This window comes from Cupressus sempervirens, chromosome 1 (assembly GCF_028749045.1).
Source record: "Cupressus sempervirens isolate cs-2001-9-10 chromosome 1, ASM2874904v1, whole genome shotgun sequence".
NCBI classification, from domain to species: Eukaryota; Viridiplantae; Streptophyta; class Pinopsida; order Cupressales; family Cupressaceae; genus Cupressus; species Cupressus sempervirens.
The window spans coordinates 599,333,825-599,353,360 of NC_143118.1; the positions used below are offsets into that span (position 1 = coordinate 599,333,825).

At 36.0% G+C, this 19,536-nt stretch overlaps 1 protein-coding gene across 2 annotated transcripts; it reads right to left on the reverse strand.

Annotated features, from left to right (window-relative positions):
* Window positions 1-8,580: 8,580 nt before the first annotated feature.
* Window positions 8,581-11,669, reverse strand: LOC149578870 (uncharacterized). Of its 2 annotated transcripts, XM_089808025.1 has the most exons (6): window positions 11,370-11,645; window positions 11,173-11,237; window positions 10,804-10,950; window positions 10,553-10,715; window positions 10,193-10,322; window positions 8,581-10,100 (listed from the first exon to the last, which is right to left on the reverse strand). In XM_089808025.1, exons 2-5 carry the CDS (start codon window positions 11,221-11,223, stop codon window positions 10,210-10,212), a joined length of 474 nt encoding a protein of 157 aa, XP_089664151.1. In that variant the 5' UTR covers window positions 11,224-11,237; window positions 11,370-11,645; the 3' UTR covers window positions 8,581-10,100; window positions 10,193-10,209. The 2 variants fall into 2 exon arrangements, with proteins under 2 accessions (XP_089664151.1, XP_089664133.1); XM_089808007.1 differs by having other exon boundaries at window positions 11,173-11,669.
* Between the last annotated feature and the right edge of the window lie 7,867 nt (window positions 11,670-19,536).

A 19,536-nucleotide genomic window follows, 5' to 3' on the forward strand; every position in this document is an offset into this window, starting at 1 on the left:
AATTGCAAGCTTATGATTTTGATATTGAATACATGAAAGGAAAGAATAATGTGATTGCTAATGCTCTCTCAAGAAAGCCCACTTTGTGTTCCTTATCATCTATCTCTGCTGATTGGAAAGTCTCCATAATTTTAGAGTATGCTAAAGATTCCTTTGCCACAAAGATTTTGGATAAGTTAGTGGATGATAACAGGTACAAGGTTGTTGATGAATTGATTTATTACAAGAACGGGATCTTCCTAGTGCTAGGATCAAAAACTAAGGAGAGGATATTGAGGGCCTTTCATGACACACCTTTGGCTGGTCATCAGGGATACTTCAAGACATACAGGCAAATTCGAGAGTGGTTTTCATGGAAGGGTATGAAGGAGGATATCCTTAAACACATTAAGGAATGTATGGTATGCCAACAAAGCAAGAGTGAGCAAAATTTTCCTGCAGGGTTGTTGCAGCCACTTCCTATTCTTGAACAAAAATGGGAAAGTATTTCCATGGACTTCATCACTGGGTTGCCCAAGGTTCAAGGTAAGGATTGCATATATGTGGTGGTAGATAGACTAACTAAGTATGCACATTTCTTTCCTATCACATCTGATTTCAAGGCATCACAAGTGGCCGAATTGTTCTTCAGGCAAATTTTTAGATTACATGGTTTGCCTAGAAACATTGTTAGTGACCGGGACAGTAGATTCCTCAGCTCTTTTTGGAAGGAGCTCTTTCATTTGGCAGGAACTGAACTCACTCCCAGTACTAGCTATCACCCTCAAACAGATGGACAAACAGAGATAGTTAATAAATGGATAGAGGGATATTTGAGGAACTATGTTTCAAATCAACAACATGCTTGGGTGAAATGGTTACACCTAGGGGAGTATTGTTACAATACATCTTATCACATGTTTATTGGTATGCCTCCTTTTTGTGCTCTTTATGGTTATGATGCCCTTTCCTTTGTTGATCTAATACTTTTCGATAGTAGAGTACCCGCAGCAAATGATTTCATCAAGCAAAGCCAATACATAATAAGGTCCCTCAAGGATAACCTACAACATGCACAGAACCAACAAAAGATATATGCTGACAGGAAAAGGATTGAAAGATCTTTTGAGGTGGGAGATTTGGTATTTGTTAGGTTGCAGCCATATAAGCAAAGCACCTTGAAGAGGAATGGGGCAGAGAAACTCAAGCCAAGGTTCTATGGGCCTTATAAAATCATCAAGAAGGTAGGAGAGGTAGCTTATGAATTGGAGCTCCCACCAAATAGCAAAATACATAATACTTTCCATGTATCTTGCCTAAAGAAGGTTCTAGGCTAGCAAACCATAGTATCTACAGAATTACCACCTCTTGATGATGAAGGGAAATTAGTTTTGATACCAGAAGAGATTTTGGATACAAGAGAGAAAAGATTGAGAAATAGGAGCGTCATAGAGCATTTGGTCAAATGGAAAGGATTACCACTAGAGGATGCAACTTGGGAAGGAGCACATATTCTTGAGAATCCCAACCTTCATTGCTTGAGGACAAGCAATATTTGGGAGGGGAGGACTTGTCATGTCCCCTTTTCAAATAATTAAAAAAATAATAAACTTTGCTAAGGCAGGCAGGCTCCAAAAAGGTGAAGTTTCAGCAAAAGGGGCTAATCTTTGGAAACCAATGGAATAATAAATAAAAATTATTATTAAATTATATTTTATTAACCCCTATTGGACATGAGTTAGGGTTATGCCCTCTTTTAAGGGGGTTTGGAGGCATTTTGGGCTCATTCCAGAACTTGATTTTTGCTCATTTTCTTTGTTGTTCTTCAGAGGCTGCCAAACTTGTGGAGAAGGAGACCCAAGAACGGGAGTTTTTAGGTTTCCAAGAAGGCTAAGAATGGTAGTTTTAAGCCATTCCATGTGCATGCTCATACAGAGTTTGCCTTTGTGCTGAACAGTGCAGATTTGTGGGTTTTTGGGTATGTTTTTTGTATGAGTTTGGTGTTTTTAGTTGAGTATTTCATATCAGTTTGGGTTGCTGCTGTATATCAAACTTTTAAATGTTAAAATAGAGCTTAATATATGTATTGGGACGTGATTAAACTTCTGAGATAGATTATTAGTGTTTTTGTGGTGTTTCCGGGCATATTTTGTGCTATTTCGGGAGCCTGATGAGCATAGTTTTTGTCTTACAATTTTGAGCTGTTGTGTAAAGGCTATATGGATCTGGAAATGTCAATTTGTAGGCTTTTATGCTGCTGAAATTTTTGTAAAAATTTCCATTTTCAGATTTATTAATAATTTGTGAAGTTGTGAAGCTTTTAGCACTATTTTCAGCATACCCGATTTGGGGTTTCTTGAGGAATTTGGTGGATCTTTGGGATATTAGTTGTTTGATTTTAAAGATCTGATTTGAGGCTTGAAATATCATGAAAAATCAGAAAAGGGACATTTCAAATGAGAACTCGGTAGAACTCCTCGATATACTCCTAAACAAATCTTCCTACCTGCTTCAACCCTTGCATTTTCTTCATTAGATCAAGCTCATAATCCATAGGAATGAACTGTCACTTCATTTTAGCTATCATTCATTCACATATGGTGATTTTTTCCTTCCCTCTTCTATTTCTCTATAATTGGATCTCTTTCCACTAGATTTTCATGTGACCCTTCAGTTTGGCCTTTGCAAACTTGACCCTATATGGATCTTCAATATCTTGAACATATTCAAACTACTCTTCCAATTCATTGATCCAATCAATCAATTTATTTGGGTTAAGCTTTCCCAAAAATGTGGGAACATCAAACTTAGGTCTTTTTCCAATCTTGGAAGTGGCCTTAAAAATATTTTCCTCCTTTAGGTTAAAAACTTCATCTAGTATCACTTGATCAATGTTTCCTTCTTCTGTTCTTTCATCCTCATTTTCACCATCGTCTATGGTACTTGATCCATTTCTCTACACATTTGTTCTTTCAATTCTTGTATTTGTCTCTGGAGGGATCTAAAACCCTTAGGTGTAACACCTATGACTCTCCCACCACACTCTCCTTGTGGAGGCATCTTTGCACTTCTATTGAAACCCTAGTGCAAACTACCTAACATTCAATGATCTGTCTACACGCATAGGCCAAACCATAGTCCTAGTGCAACCACCCAATAGTCATTGATTTGTTTACACACTTAGGAACTCCTACTCTGATACCACTTGATGAAGGGTTGCTCTGATACCACTAACATAGGGTATCTCTGATACCACTTGATGAAGGGTGTTCCCCTTAATACCACAAACACATAATAGAAACAAAGAAACAACAACAATTGGTGAGAAAAAATATAGGCTTCCAGATTATTATCATCATAAATGTGGAATTTAAAAAATTTTGAAATACAATATGCAAACCCACATGGGCACCTTGTTTACAGCAATTTACAACACAGAGCTATGACCTGTCACCTAGAGTTGTCCTAGTCAATGTATGGGCATTCCTTAAATAGGAATTTTTACACTGTCTAAGAAGTTTGTAGACATCAAACCCTAACCCTTGAGACTGACTAACTCTAAAATTACATATATATTTCACCTAATACACCTTTGACACTTATTTTGAAAACTTTGGAAGACCATAACTTTTGAACCATTGCTCTAATTGGCTATTATAACCACTTTTTGTGATCTACAGGCCTGACTAGAGAAAGCTCCAATTGACTAGGGCATTGAGCATCTTGCATCATTATCTCATCATTTATGCTCTTGTAATGGATTTCCAAATACGATATAAGTGGGAGAGGCATTTCTTCAGCTGAGATCTCTTTCACTAGTTGATCTGGGTTTGTTTAGTACTAACCCATTGTTTTATCTTTTTAGCTTTGTTTCCTTTTTTTATTTGTACCTCTAGTGCATGGATATTGAGTTAACACCCTTGGTCTTGGGGGCTTGTTCCCTTTTACTAAGTGATGTTCTATCTTGTTGTAATTTGCCAAATCCTTCTCCTCTCCTCTTTAATTTACTGCAAGTGTGGGTTGACTCATACTCTCACTAAAGTGGGGGCTAAATTGGAATCACTCCAATTTAGTATGATTCATCACCCATTTAAGGTGATTTCATCATTCATTTTCACCATTCCTTCTTTCTTCCCTTTTATGTCCTTTCTCTTAGGTGGAATTGGGGTAAAACCTAATAGATCCTCTTTAAAGCTCCTATTTTCATGGTGTTAAGCTCGACATAGGATCTATCCTCCTAGGTCCTCCCTTCCCTTTATTCAACCACTTAGAATCTACTCTCTTCATTGAAATAGCTATATCTCAGACTTTGTGCTTGATTTTTGGGATTTGGGACCTATTTGGGATCACAAAGGTTCTAGGCCTAGAATCAAGGCCATAGGGTACCCCTGATTGGGCCCTATTTTGGGTCCTTTATTCGGATCTCATGTCTGGACACCTTTAGGGTGTTAATTTATAGACAAGTCAACCGATGGGAGTTAGTCAATTCTAAGCTCTATATAAACCCTTCCATTTCCTCATTTTCATATCATGTCTTCATAAGTTTAACCACTCATGCTTAAGATCTCAAGTTCTCAAGCGTTCTTCAAGCATTTGAAATGTTCAATAAATCTCTCTATTATCAAGGATTCATGCATTCAAGTTATTAAAGTAGTTTATGCTATATTTTCTATTGCATTTTCAACATTCAAGATCTCCCTTCATACACTCAAGATCCTTTATCGCATCTTCTACATTCATTTTCTCAAGATCTACATTCATTCATAAGGAATACCTCAAGAACATTCATTCATGGAGGTTTTGGTTTTACTTTGATTTCCTTTCTAGGGTTTTTTAAGTTGATTCAAAGTTATTGTGTCTATACATACTTGATTACATTCTTAATTCAAGAGTGTAATCATAGATTTACATTGCTTCATGTTAGATATATCACTACAACTTGCTAGCATTCCATTTTTATTCCAATTCAAGTTTAATTCCTAAACTGGGGTTTGACTAAGGAAACCCCACACCCCCCCAACAAATAAATAAATCATTTATTTTGCATGTTTTGGATCCCAGATTGGTGAACAAGTTGTGGATACCCTTCTCATATCTTGATGGAACAATGAAATCAGAATTAGTGTTGCACTTATTCTATCACAGTTCACCTAGTTTCCCCTAGCACATCAATGGTCCCTTGATCATCTAGTTCAACCCTAATAGACTGTCAAATGATTTCAGCCTAGGTCTTGGATTATAGCAGTTGCTGACATTATTTGGAACCCTATTTTCATGTTTTTATTTCACAAAGTATTCCATCTTCCTCTCTTTCATTTCTATATACTTTATCATTTTGTCACATCTTTATATCTTAGCATCATATATTGTTTATCTTCTTTCTTAAATGCTCTTAAGGTGGAGGTGAGAGGGAAATAAATATGAGTTATTCATCCCTTTTTTATTTTGGTTTGAAATTATACTTTCTTTTGTGTCAATCAAACCTAGTCTAAGTGATGGATATTGGGTGTCCCCCTTAATTAGATGTTGGGACAGATTGCTTCTATTTCTCCCCTTTATACATATATATTTACATCATTCAAGTTAATTAATGTTAAAAATCTAAAACCAAAATTAATATTTAATTATGTTTAAAAAGAATAAATAATATATTTAAATATTATTTTAGTTTCTTATGGGAACATTACTTACACCTCCTACATACCATATATCTTACAAATCAAATACATGATGATTTTACTACTAACTCTTAAGTTAAAAATGTAAGTGAACTTTGTATTAATATCAAGAAATATTCTACAACAACAATAAAAGGTGAGGGAAAAAACTTGATGCCCTAGTCGTGGCCACTGGTCGGCTCTTGCTGCCATCAGTGACTACTGGTTGGCTTGCAAGTTTCATTTAGCGTTTTCATTTCCTTTTGGACACTGCAGTGACTAGTCGACTCTCTCTGCCTTTGACGTGGCTCCATTTCATGTTCTAGCTAATTGTTGCTGGTTGTTGGGTGCTCTCTCCAGTTTGTGATCCAATTATTCACTACCGGTTACCAGTGCTCTCTCACTTTTTGTTGTTCATGTTTTGCCAGTTTAGGGTGTGGGAGTGGTGCCTTTTCCATTATGCCTTCTATCGTTGTTCCAACTAGATCTAGGTTGGCTTCTCCTATGCATTCAGGGGGTAGGGTTGTCTCTTATGCCGACGTGGCTGCATTTGAGGCGGGTCTTAATGGTGTTGTTCAAGCTGCTCATTCTAGGCCTTCTCATCCCTGTGAAGTTTCCCCTGTAAGTGTATCAAACCCTATAAGGGTACTTTTAGACCCAGATATAATTATTGATATTTTTAGTATAACAGAAGAGCTCTCTACCTTTGTTGCTATTTTTCACTTCCGGGGTTTTTGACCCTCTCTTGTTTAGAGTAGGATGTCCACATCTTTCTGATGGCTAAATGATTTTTCATAGTAAAGTTTAAAACTATTAAAGACAAGAAGACTATTTTGTGTGATAATAGTTTTTCATGGGAGGACAGATTTCCTCTTATGTCCAAACCATGGCATATGGATTTTGATCCACTTACTAAATCCTTTAATAGGGTTCCTATCTAAGTTTGAATTTTGAACCTCCCGACGCATCTCTAGCTAGATTCTATTTATGAGGCTATTGGGGATGTCCGATGATTTTTTATATGTGGACTCAAACACTTCAGATATTCTCCATTCGACATGTGCACAAATTCTTGTAGAGATGGATATTTCAAAGGGCCTCCCTAAGAAGGTTTGTTTAGATTCTCCGAGGGGCTCTTGGACCCAAATATTAGATTATGAAGGTATCCCTTTTCACTATAGAAAATACCATATGATAGGTTGCATTGCTGCTCGTTGTGCTATTGTAAAGATTAAATCAAGGCAACCACATTCCTGGTGGTTAGGGTCTCTTCTAAACACTATACAGTGGTTAAGTCCATGGATGTGCATCTAGATCTAGTAGATGACTCTCCGGATGATTCCCCTACTAATGATCATTCAGTTACAGAGGTAACGGAGGATGTTCGAACTCCTGGTCAAGACCCTGTTCCTTCTCCTGCCCCTGCCCCTATACTCGATGTTCCTCTTGGCCCTATTGGGGGCTAGGACCCTATACTCTCTCCTGCCCCTACCCCTGTATCGGACGCTTCTCCTAGTCCTATGGAGGGCCAACTACCTACGGGTCCTTCTAGGGCGATCATTGTTGCTTCTAATTCCCCTAGGCTCCATTGTTCAGTTTCTTCTGGGGATTCATTTGTTGAGGCAGGTAAGGTGGAGGATGGTTGGACTATGGTAAAAAGAAAGAAAACTAAGCCATCTACTCCTCCTTTAGAAATGAACCTCCTATCGTGCAAGGGAGGCTCTCAATCAAAGGGAAAATTGTGAGCTCTAGTATCTAGCTCTCATTTGTCTTCTAGCTAGTTTTTTGGCTTTGGTTGGTGATAGGCTTTTCTATCACCTTGGTTACCCTTTATTTGGGGGGTGACCAGTTTCACTTTTGTTTGTTGCTTTGTTGCTTTTGTACTTATTGAAAATATTTAGACTTGTAGAGGGTTTCAGGCACCCTTCAAAACCTGTGTTCCTGAATCAAAAACAATAAATGGTGAGGTGTGATAATATGATTGCGTTAGAAAAAATGCTTATCTTTTATCTTGATTGTTTTATCAGTGAAAAGGATATGTTTTAATTATAATTAAAGAGCATTTTTTCTTGTCCTAAATTAGGGGTGGTTATGTAAGGAAAAATTCCTCTCCTAAGAAGAAAATTCAGCCAAAAAAGGCCAATGAACAAGTCCAAAAACTAAGTTTTATCTAGATTGCTCCACCTTTAAAATATGTGCATAAAATTGTATCAAGGCCACCCCCCCTATTTGTATTCTTGTCTATTTTCCCTTCAACTACTTCTCACCATCTTTTGACCTTCCAAACATCTTATGGAACTCCACTTCTCTAATTTTTGAATTTATCACCAGTAGAAACACATGCCTTCCCTTAATTCTCCAACCCACAGGTGCATTTAAATCAAATCCGATTCTCAAGACCTTAATTAGTATAGTGAATTCTACCTCAATAACTTTTTTCTTTTCTCCAATTATCTTTTATTGGGAATTACAAGATTTTTCCCCAATAGTAACCTCTGAAGCCTCACTACTCATGTCCTATCAACACATCTCTATTCTAGATCCCTTTTGATCTCTAGTTTCCTTGCCCTATCTGATTTTTATGCCTTAGTTACAACCACAGAAGCATCTTTAGAATCCATCTTTGACTCACAATCCTCATTTTTCTCCACTAAGTAGAATTTGAAGGGTGTACTTCCACCAAGTCACATGTTTAGTCACACTCCTCTTTGGGCAATTAGTCACCACATGCTTTGTTTAGAAACATCATCTACACCTAAAAGGGATTCCTTCATAGTCCACTAGTTGAAGTGATGCTTCTACTAGGAGGGCTTTCGTAACATCCACCTAAATCAAAATGCAAGAAAGCATAGAGTGATAAAAAAAAATTGAGAACCTGCATCCACACTTATAAATTTACCCAAGTATTTCCATATAGCTCCAAGACATGGCTCAAACAAGAATTAAGTGGAAGGTTTAGAAGTCTTATTCACAAAGGAATCTTGTTGAAAGATTCAATGGTTGGGTTAAAAGTCAAATACCACAATTTTAGCAACATATGTTTTCCCAACTCCAAATGGATTCATAAAATATTTTCTTCTTGTCCAACTCATTATCAAAACTTAAAACAAAGAAACCTTGTTTGCTTAAGTAGATCTAAAACTTACCATCCAAAATAGGACTTTACATTTTTATTATCCAACTATGTATCCCTCTCCAAGGAAAGCCTGAAAAATGTTAAATCTTTCAATCACCTATTTCCATGAAATATTTTTTTATTTTTCGTCACTTCCTCCTCAACTTCTCCAAGCTAGAAACTAAAACTTTCCCTGCAAGCAGCTCATAACATAGTATTCATTGCACTCCCATTACTCATCTTCCATATTTCTTACATTTACACCACTCGATCTAAACCACCATTCTCCTTCTCTTCTCTGATGGATTGAAAATCAAACCTACAAATCTTTTTGGCCCTATTCCCAAGCTCAAAGGAGGATGATTTATCGTCATTAAAGTACCCATAGAAACATAACATAGCATCTAGGGTTGAGGAACATGCACCTATTCAAAATGCTTTTTAAAAAAATTGATGCATTCTCCTTTTCAAACTATCTTCTCTGCTTACATCTTGAAAAAAATTTAACAACACACTCTTGCATATAATGCAGGGACAACTCTCATTTAACAAACCCATGTGTGCCACAAGTCTGCAACAAACCCTTATAAAGGTTGTGTGCTTTGCTTTAGTCACAGGAAGAGGCACCAACTCAAATGACCCCATACCTAGGGGTTTTGAAGGATGACTAGAGAAGCCAAGAATAGCTTTCTAACTTCTAGAACTACTTGAGCTACTAACCATAGCACTGCCATGAATAGGTCTCCCACCTCCCATTATAAAACCTTGTTTGTCCATACAAACAACAACAAACTCTCCATTTTTGTGCCTAGACTATAAGGGACATCTTGGTTTTCCATGAGACGCGATAACCATACTCTAAGCCTAGTCACAATGAAAACACTATATACAAGACTTGTACATTTATTTATACTAAACTTTTTATCTTAAATTGTTTAATAATATTAATATTTAAAAGATAAACACTATAAATTTGAAATAAACAACAAATAAAATTTATATGAAATAGTATAATTCTAGGATAAATAAAATAACTCTAGATTAATATCTCTCATACTTCTAAATAAAACATGCACACTAATATTTGAATCCTCTTTTCCAAATAAATCCAAAGATTTTCTTAGAATATTCCAAAATCATTAGTAAAAATGTCAGATCAATTCAACTATTATAACTTAGCCATCCCATCCATTAATTGGCTGACTATAAATATCCCCACCTTGTCAATCACAATAAAGACATAAAATTGGAGAAATTTTTGTTTATGCCTCCCAACCCGAGGACAGAATAGTGAATTATCATGGCTCGCCATCTTCCTTAGAAAATATCTCATCGATGAATGCAATGACCTGAAAACCAGTTTGCTGGCTTAGAATTCTTATGAATATTTTCAAGAATTAGAGCAAATCCAAAATAATTTTAATATAAAGTTAAACAATACCTGATCATCCTGTTTGTTCAATAAAGTTTCTGAATCAATTTTCCACGTTCATCATTATGTTTAGACTCTACTTCTTCGAATATATCTGATATTTCCTCTTTTGGATGTAATTTCATTTTCTTTCTTCTTCCTGTCAACATAATATGCATTGATGGATGGCTTAAACATCATATATTAATTTGTTTGATATCTAAATTAAAAGTACTCAAATATTTCAAGCTTAATTTGTTCTTTCATTCCTACATTGATTTATAACATAATTTATAACACTACAAGAAAAAGAAAATATTAGCAATACCCATAAAAAAAAGAATTGACTAATCTGTCAACAAATCACTTGTTCAGGGGGAAAAAACCAACCATTCCAATCATGTTCATGATATGTGTCATTACTGCTACATATCTCCTTCAACCCACATTTTTGTGAATGCTTTTGAAGATGGAGCTTTTCTGGTTCACTTTCACTTTGGCTCTCCTCAGCAAAACCAAACAATACTTCGTTTGAAAGCTCAGATTCAACTTCCTATGCACGCACCACCATCAATCTCTTATCTTCAGATACAAAATCATTCAAATTCAATCAAACAAGAAATCAACATAATGATGCAAACCTCATTTAAATCCAGACCAAATACAGAGGTTTTTTCTCCTCTATCTGATTGCCATCCCCTTTGTTGATAAAGACTTGAGACAAAGGCTTTCTCCATGGAATTGATATACAAGTTGTGTTTCTCATTGCTCCATGTGGGATCCTCCGACTGTAAGAACACACCAGTTGTTAACATATATTAACTGACCAAGCAAAACAATTACAACCATATAAATCTCATAAGCAAAACAATCACACCCATATAAAACCTAGACAAGATGGAAAAACAATTATGTACAATAAATACAATAGTCTTTATATTACCACACCCATATACAAACTAGACAAGATGGAAAAAAAAAATTGTAAATACAATTTTCTTTCATTTTACCAAGTTGGTATGTTGCAAATGAATCGCTGATTGCTTATTCTTCTTTCTCATGGTTTGAGCATTCCCTGCCCAAGTAAAAACTTTTCTCACTATCAATCCAACCATTTATAGCATTGTTTCAAAACTTCTGAAGTTTTTGTAAACAGTTATGCAGCATCTTTTTTCATTGATACTTCATTTATTTATTTTCACTTTACCTTGTTTTTTGCAGCTGTCTTAGATATATAATGTACCAAAATCCGAAGAGCTCAAGAATATCTCATGATTAAAAATTAGATATTATTTTCAGCCAATAAAAAAGCAAAAATTAAAAGAAGCACTGAACTGCAATGATATTATTTTCAGCCAATAAAAAAGCAAAAATGAAAAGAAGCACTGAACTACAATGCTTTTGGACAGAAATGAGTAACGAAAAGCCCGTAGAATCTGCACCAGTGGAATAATGTGCCTTTATTTTATCATAAAAATCCCATCTAGTCTTTAATATCTTCCTCTACAATTTAGAGTAAGAGGTAAACCATATGATATTTAAAATATCTCACACAAATATCTTCCACCTGTCTATCCTATATCCACGCACATATGAAATGTGTGTACAGTTAATACGTTGCATTTATCTCTACTCATTTATTTCCATTTAAATTCCAATTTTTTAAGTGGCTGTGATTTTCTTGTTGAGTCATTGGAAAGGACAAAAGAATCATATAAAATCAAAAATAACTCTTGTCATTTAAGATAAGCATAATAAATTTGACCAGCCAATTAAAAGAGGAATAAAGGCTTGCTAAAATAAACTTACTTATTAAGAAGTAGCTAGAGCAATATTATGAGTGATTAACTAATAATTATTAGTAAATTTGCATTTAATTACTACCAATTAATATGCTATATTAGTATTGAAGTTGCATTACCAATCAATATGGTATATTAATAAGTTAAAATAATAATATTTTTATTTAAGTGTTATATTTGTTAGGACATTCTAATCAATTGTAAATAAATATAATTATTTAAGTAATAATTAAAAAAAGAAAGAGGATTTCATTAATTGCAAGCAATTTGATCTTAGACAATTAAAATATTTATAAATGGTTTTAAAATAATAATTTATTTAATGTTAAATCATAATGAACATTTCCAAGTTAAAGTTTTAAAAGATCTATCTTAAAATTTAAGTTATGTGTTTGGAGTACCATTGAACTTCATTAATTTAATGAAAACTGCCCTTAGAAAACACTTATAGTATATCTATTATTGATTCTATCTTTTCCTTTAAGTATTTAGCAAATCTTCAAGGTAAACTCCATACCAACAATAAATTTTAAAATTCTTTTTATTAGCTTCAAAAATATTTACAGTTGTTTGAAGGGAAGATTGTCAAAGGTTAATGATTGGTTTTGGAAGCTTAATTTCTATGATTGTTTGCTCAAAGTTTATCAAAGGTTAATGATTGGTTTCAGAAGCTTAATTTCTAATCAAGTAGATGCATAAAGGATCAGTTTAATTCTTATTAATAATTTCTAATCAGCATAGAGGATTGGTTTAATTCTTATTACTAATTTGATTCATAAGTGCTAGAGGATGAAACTAAAGGAAAACATTTCAAGTGCTTGATTCAGTTATACACTGAGGACATGGAAAAAATTTGTGACATTTAGTAGAAAAGAATAAGAACATAATGTATCTTTTAAGTAGCTAAAAATATGAAATAAGAATAAAGAAAGGTTGTAATATTGTGCAAAATACAATTTGATATGATGAGGTGCACATGTGGTTGTGTACATAATAAAGATAGGAAATAATATAAATCTAATATTTACCTATATTGGAAAAATTGAGACATAAAGAGTTAAAGAAAATATTGTGAAAGGTTGACAAATATTAACTGACATTTATAATAAATTAATAATATTTAAAATATATAATTTAAATAATTATGGAATTTAAAATTTTAACTTTTCTATAAACAATTTAAAATTTAAGTTTATTAAAGATTTAAAATCAACAACTGTTTATAATTTAAGTTTATTAAAGATTTAGAATCAACATAAATATATATTCATCTTGAAATCTTCATTTTCATTTGAATATAAGTTTTTTTCTCTTTGAAAGAACACTATTAAATCTTTTAACAATTATTTTAAAATTTCTTCCAAAAAATATAACCTTTCAAAATATTAAATGGAAAAATATCTTTTAATTATAAGATTTCTACAATTTATAAAAATAATTGACATTATTTCAGTTTCAACTATCATTAAATAATTTATTTAAGAGTCCTTTAATCAATTATAAGAAAGATGGAACAACACAGATAAATAAGAATGGCACAAATTTTGATACAAACACCTAAAGAAGAAATAATCTTAAAAGCACTAAGAACAAAAAGAAAATATTCAAAGGATCATTATAGAGGAACACCCTTTAAACTCAACACATCTTCTCTCTATCCAAAATTAAGTTCTTATATTTTAATCGAGAACCATAATAATAAGAAAAAGTAAAAAAGATCTATGAGAAGATGCATGTTTAAGGCAACTCCTACAATGAGGTTAGAAAATGTATAAGATTTTTTTTGAATGAATAGAAATGGTAAACCAGACGCATATAAATTGGTTGGTTTCAGTAATAACTGTAAATTATTTGTTTCACAATTCCTGCAAAAAGAGGGGTAAAAATTTATTAAGACAGAAAGGAATACAACAAGGAGAGCTCAACAAGGAGCTCGATCCTGAGCAACAAGATCATCAAATTCTTGCACCATCTCAAAGGACAGTTGCCCCCTGTCCCTAATATTCCAACCTGGATCATGACTAGAAGCCCATTTGGCTAAACAATCAGCAGGTCTATTCCATTCTCGCAGAATATACTTGAACCTAATGAACTGAAAAGAGGAAGAGAAGAAAAGAATCTGCTTAACAACAGTGGCCAGCTGCCAACTAACATCCTCAAGCTCTTGCGAAGAAAGCATGTTCACCACCACCTGGGAATCAGACTCACAAATAATCTTACTCCATCCCCACAAGCAACACTATTCCACAGCATATAAAATAGCCTGAGCTTCCATGAGATTGTTAGTATAATCACCCTTATGAATTGAGAAGAAAAATTTAACATTCCCAGAACTACAACGAGCCACTCCGCCAATACCAGCCGGACCAGGATTCCCACGAGAAGAACCATCAGTGTTAATTTTCAGAACTCCATAGGGAGGAGGAGTCCAGTGCCCATCCCGGTTAACTTGACCCTTCCTCTGATGGTGAAGCTACCTGGACATAGAAGGAAACCTATGAGCCGCAACCTCATCCTGCAGATGAAAATTGAGGCGATTACAGATAGCAAGATCAACCGGATCCATACCCCATCAAGCTCACACTTCACAAGAATAGTTTCCTGGAGAGAATGTGATATTTTCCACCAAAGATGCAAAACACCAAGCCGAACATCTTGGAATATGCGACGATTCCTCTCCAACCAGATATGCCAAAGCATGAAAGATGGGCCAACAATCCAAGCAGCATGGAGAGAAGAAGACTTGGAGGGAGCACTACCCAAGCGAGCCCAGAACTCAGGCAAAGAGGAAGCATGCCGACAAGAGCAACCCCAAGCACTCCACCAAAGGTGCCATATCTGAGTAGAATAGGAGCAATCGAAGAACAAATGGGAGACAGACTCCTCTCCATTACCACACAAAACACAATAAGAGGGGCCTTGAAATCCACGTTTACAAAGATTATCCCAGGTAAGACAACAGTTGTGAGCCACTAGCCACATGAAAAAATTGCACTTGGACCAAGAAACTTTATTCCAGACTTGCTTCCACCAAGGGACCTCAGCATCCCCAAATAATTGTCTAGTTATCTCCTGATACCCAGCAGAGACATGATATTTACCAGACAAGGTACCGCCCCAAGCCAATACATCTGGACCAAGCAAAGAGGAACACTCTCTGGAGGCCAGAATTTGAGAGAGCTCCTGACGATCCATGTTTGTACCTCCAGGAGGCCAATCAGAGGAATGCTTCCATCTATAACCAACAACAGGTCCCAATTGATAAGGAGTCTTGTAATGAGCCACTTTATCCCATCCAACGGCAAGAAAAGAGTCACAAAGAGGCTAAAGATGAGGGTATATGGATAAAATGGAAGGGAATCCATCCTAAGCATCAGACCAAAACAAAGCCTGAGAACCTCCTTTACATATCCAGAACAGACCCCTCTTCACCAACATCGCACCTGTCTTCAAAGTATGCCAAACCATTGAGCCACGACCTTCAAGAGGAAGTGCAGAAACAGAGCAAGGATCAGCACCATGAAAATATTTATGAGTGATAATATGAGCCCAAAGTTGATGCTGTCCAGAGCACCATCACCAATAAAGTTTAGCAGCCAAAGCTTGTCTACTCAATAGAGCAGAACGAAGACCAAGACCACCCTCCTTTTTAGGCCTACAAACAGTTGCCCAATTAACCAAGCTCCATTTAGTACTACGCAAATTACCACTCCAAAGGAATTGTCAAGAAAGAGCATCAAACTCCTTGAGAAAGTAAATAGGTGCAGCATGAACCATGCTTCTATAAGTAGGAAGAGCTTGGATAACAGCTTGAAGAAGAGTAACTCGGGCAGCAGTAGAAAGCCATCTATGAGTCCAATGATTTACCTTATCCTGAAGCTTGGTAATCAAATTTTGCCAGAAGAGATGTGACTGCCTGGAAACAGCAATAGGAATGCCAAGATAAGTCAAAGGAAGTGAACCTATCTGAAACCGTAGGATACCAACAATCCTGTGCTGAATAGAATCAGGAGTGTTAAAAAAGTAAATGAAAGATTTGTGCTCATTAACTTTCTGGCCTGAAGCTGCCAAATAAACATCCAAAGCATGTCGAAATGCTTCAGCTTCCTTGATCCTAGCAAGATCGGCAAGAGCAGAATCATCAACAAATTGAAGATGGGAAAGAGAAGGTAAGCCATTACCCCACCGCCAGCCTGGAATAGAATTTTGGGACACCTGATGCTTAATGAATCTGCCCAAGCCTTCAGCCATGATGATGAATAGATATGGGGAGAGAGGATCACCCTGGCGGAGGCCTCTAGAAGCACCAAATAGTTGTGAAGGTTGACCATTAATAAGAATAGAAAAAGAGGCAGAAGTAACGCAACTCATAATCCAACTCACCCAGTCAGAGCTAAATCCAAAAGAAAGAAGAATACTCCTTAGGAAGCTCCATTTAACTCTATCGTAGGCCTTAGCCATATCCAGCTTAACAAACATGGCTCTCTCCCTTGAAGTAGCCATAGAGTGAATAGCCTCAGTAGCAATAACCACCCCATCCAAAATTTGTCTTCTAGCAACAAAACCACCTTGTTCTTCTGAGATAATAATGGGAAGCCACCTTTTTAGTCTCTCAGCAATCAGCTTAGTAATAACTTTGTAGACCACATTACATAAGGCAATTGGTCTAAAAAACTCCAATTGATTAGCACCCTCTCTCTTAGGAATAAGAGTCAAGAATGTAGAGTTCAAAGCTCGAAGCATCTGCTTGCTAGCATAGGATTCTTTAACCACCTCCAACAAATCATGATTAATGATGTCCCAAAATTCCTGAAAGAATTCAACTGGAAAACCATCAAGACCAGGAGCCTTCCCCTTAGGCATGCCAAAGACCACCGCCTCCAGCTCTTCCAAAGAGATAGGATGCATGAGATAATCATTCATTTCTTGAGTGATAAGGGAAGGAATACAGGACAAAATAATATTTTCTTCATTATCAGGAGGAGGAGAGTCCTCAGAGAAGAGGGTAGAGAAGTACGAAATAGCCTCCTGGAACAAAGCTGGCAAGGAATTCAGTTGGATACCTTGAGAATTTGACTTCACAATTAAATCTTCTAATCAATTTACTCCAAACTATTATTTCACTATTTATGTTATTACCGAGTAGTATAAATATAGCTTAGTGTTTCCTTATTGATACCTAGTTGTAGTATAAAGTAAATATCATGAAAATCAACTTGCAACACAAAAACATTCACACATTTGATAGCATGATTTAATGTGGAAACCATATAAAGGCAAAAACCACCTGGGACCGGCAACCTAAATAATTTCAATCTTTTGAAGTGAGCTCTTTTATGAGCCAACCTTGTTAAATGTTATATGCACATTTTTAGTGTGACCTGGTTAGAGGGTTTTATCATAAAGATCATCTAGACCTTTGATGCAGAGCATCTTGGGTTTTCTCAGTGGCTACTTTGGAGTTCATGGGAGGAGGCTCAGTAGTTTCTTTGGAGGGTGCTTGGACTAATACTCAATTGAAGAAGAGGTGCTTGGTAGAAGTTACTCGGTCATCTCTTGGCAGTTCTTGGTTAAGAACTCAGTGGATGAATGGACTTGGCGATCCTGGAGGTGCTCGATTATTAAAGGAGCTCGGCATAGCTTGGGGGCACTCATTCATCTAAGGCACTCAACATTTCTTGTGGGAACTTGACATACACTGGGAGCTTGATGGAGCTTGGCTGCAGTGTTTCCCAAGTTGCTCGGTCAGTGAAGAGATGGTACTCAATCGTTACTGGATGATTTTTGGTTGTTGTGTTAATCGAGTGGCTCGGTTAATAAAGGCATTCAGCAATGCTTGGGGCACTTGGTGTATATTGTAGCTTAGTTTACACTGGGAACTTGGCAGTAGTGTTTCCTGAGTTAGCTTGGTCAACGAAGGGAGCTCAATTATGCTAGGTGAGTTGTTGATACTCGATGGAGGTTTCTGACACTTGGTCATGTCTTAGTGTTTGTGTTACTCGAGTTGTTTATGATTCAACCTTCTGGCATTTAATTTGGGTTGTAGGTATTTAATGAGTGTTGTAGCCAACTTGTGGCTTGCATGGGCATTTAATGTAAGGGTTTATTTTAATTTGTATTAGGCTAGGTCTACTTGTGGCATAGTTGGGTATAAGTAAGGGGGTCTTGCGAAGTCTTAGGTATTCATTCATTTAGAGGAGTGAATTAGATTCATTTAGGGGGAGTGGATCCTGAGTTCAATGTCCAGTAGCTGAAGAATGAAGTTTTCCTAAGTGTGGATAGAGCACTGAATGTGAGGTAGTTTACACCTGGATCTTGGTTAAAGTTTGAGAAGGACCAGTAGCTAAGGCTTGGGAAACAAGGAGATTGCTTGGTGGGCTTGCAAGCACAAGTTTGGATCTTCCTTGGAGCTTTCTACCAATGTGGATCTAGACTAGCTACTGTTGGGAGTAGATCTTGAGGGATCTTGCATAATTGTTATTGTTATTGTTATTGTTATTGTATTTGGTCATAATCGAGAAGGCCTTACAACCTGGTACATTGCATGTAATCAATTATTTTATGAATCAAGTATTGTGTATCAGTATCAAATCTTGCACTATTGTGTTTTTTTTTTATGTGTGGTTATTTGTAGGGATCTAGATTACCTCCAGTAGGGGTACCCTCATATTCTCTTTGTGTCAGATGGTATCGAAGCACAATTGTTCATGATTGTGTAGACTGGGTGTCGAAGTTGAGGCAGTTTGCACTAGGACCTCGGGTTGGAGAAGTTGATCTGAGAAGATCTAGATCTGGTGGTGGATTGTTCTTTCTGGAGTCTTGGATCTCTTGATTGTGAGGTGGAAAAATGTGGTTCTAACTTGCAATTGTAGAGGGCTTGTAGATGGATCAATGGATGCAAAGATGAAAGGTTGATCTTGTTGGGGAAGATTGATCTGTTGGTGATTTTTTACAAAGGGTTTGCAAAGATCTTAGAAGATGTGTCTGAGAGGATTACACCTTGGGATGATTGCGAACATTTGTAATATAGTGGAGATGAAGATTAATGAGATAATTTCTTGGGTGGACGTTCTTATAGGATGTTTTTTTTTCTAAAAGAGTTGAGAAACAAAAGAAGGGAAGTTATATGCAATTGGAGTTGGAGTCTACCAATCTAGAATAGATTTGTAGGACTTGTTAGAAGACTTATTCATGAGAAAAATTAGCATAACAAGGTTGTAGAGGATGTAACAAAGGTATGTGAGGTTGGTTTTGATCAGTTTGTGGAGTTTGATGTGAAACCTATAGAGAAATTGGTAGTTGTTGTTGAAATACCTGAGCTTACCTGGGAGATTCCTAATCTTGTTGATGTAGAGATTAAGGTTGGTTTTCATGATTAGCTGGTTCAGTTTGACATGGAGATTGCATAGAACTTGGTCATGGATGATCAGGTTGTTGTTGGTAGTGAGTTATGTGTTACAAAGCATCTTGTTGTGAGTAATGAGTTTGTTGGTGTTGAAAGTTTGACATATGTTGGTGAGAGGTTACATATGGCTACTAATATGGAGTTTTTTGTTGATGGTATGGATTCAC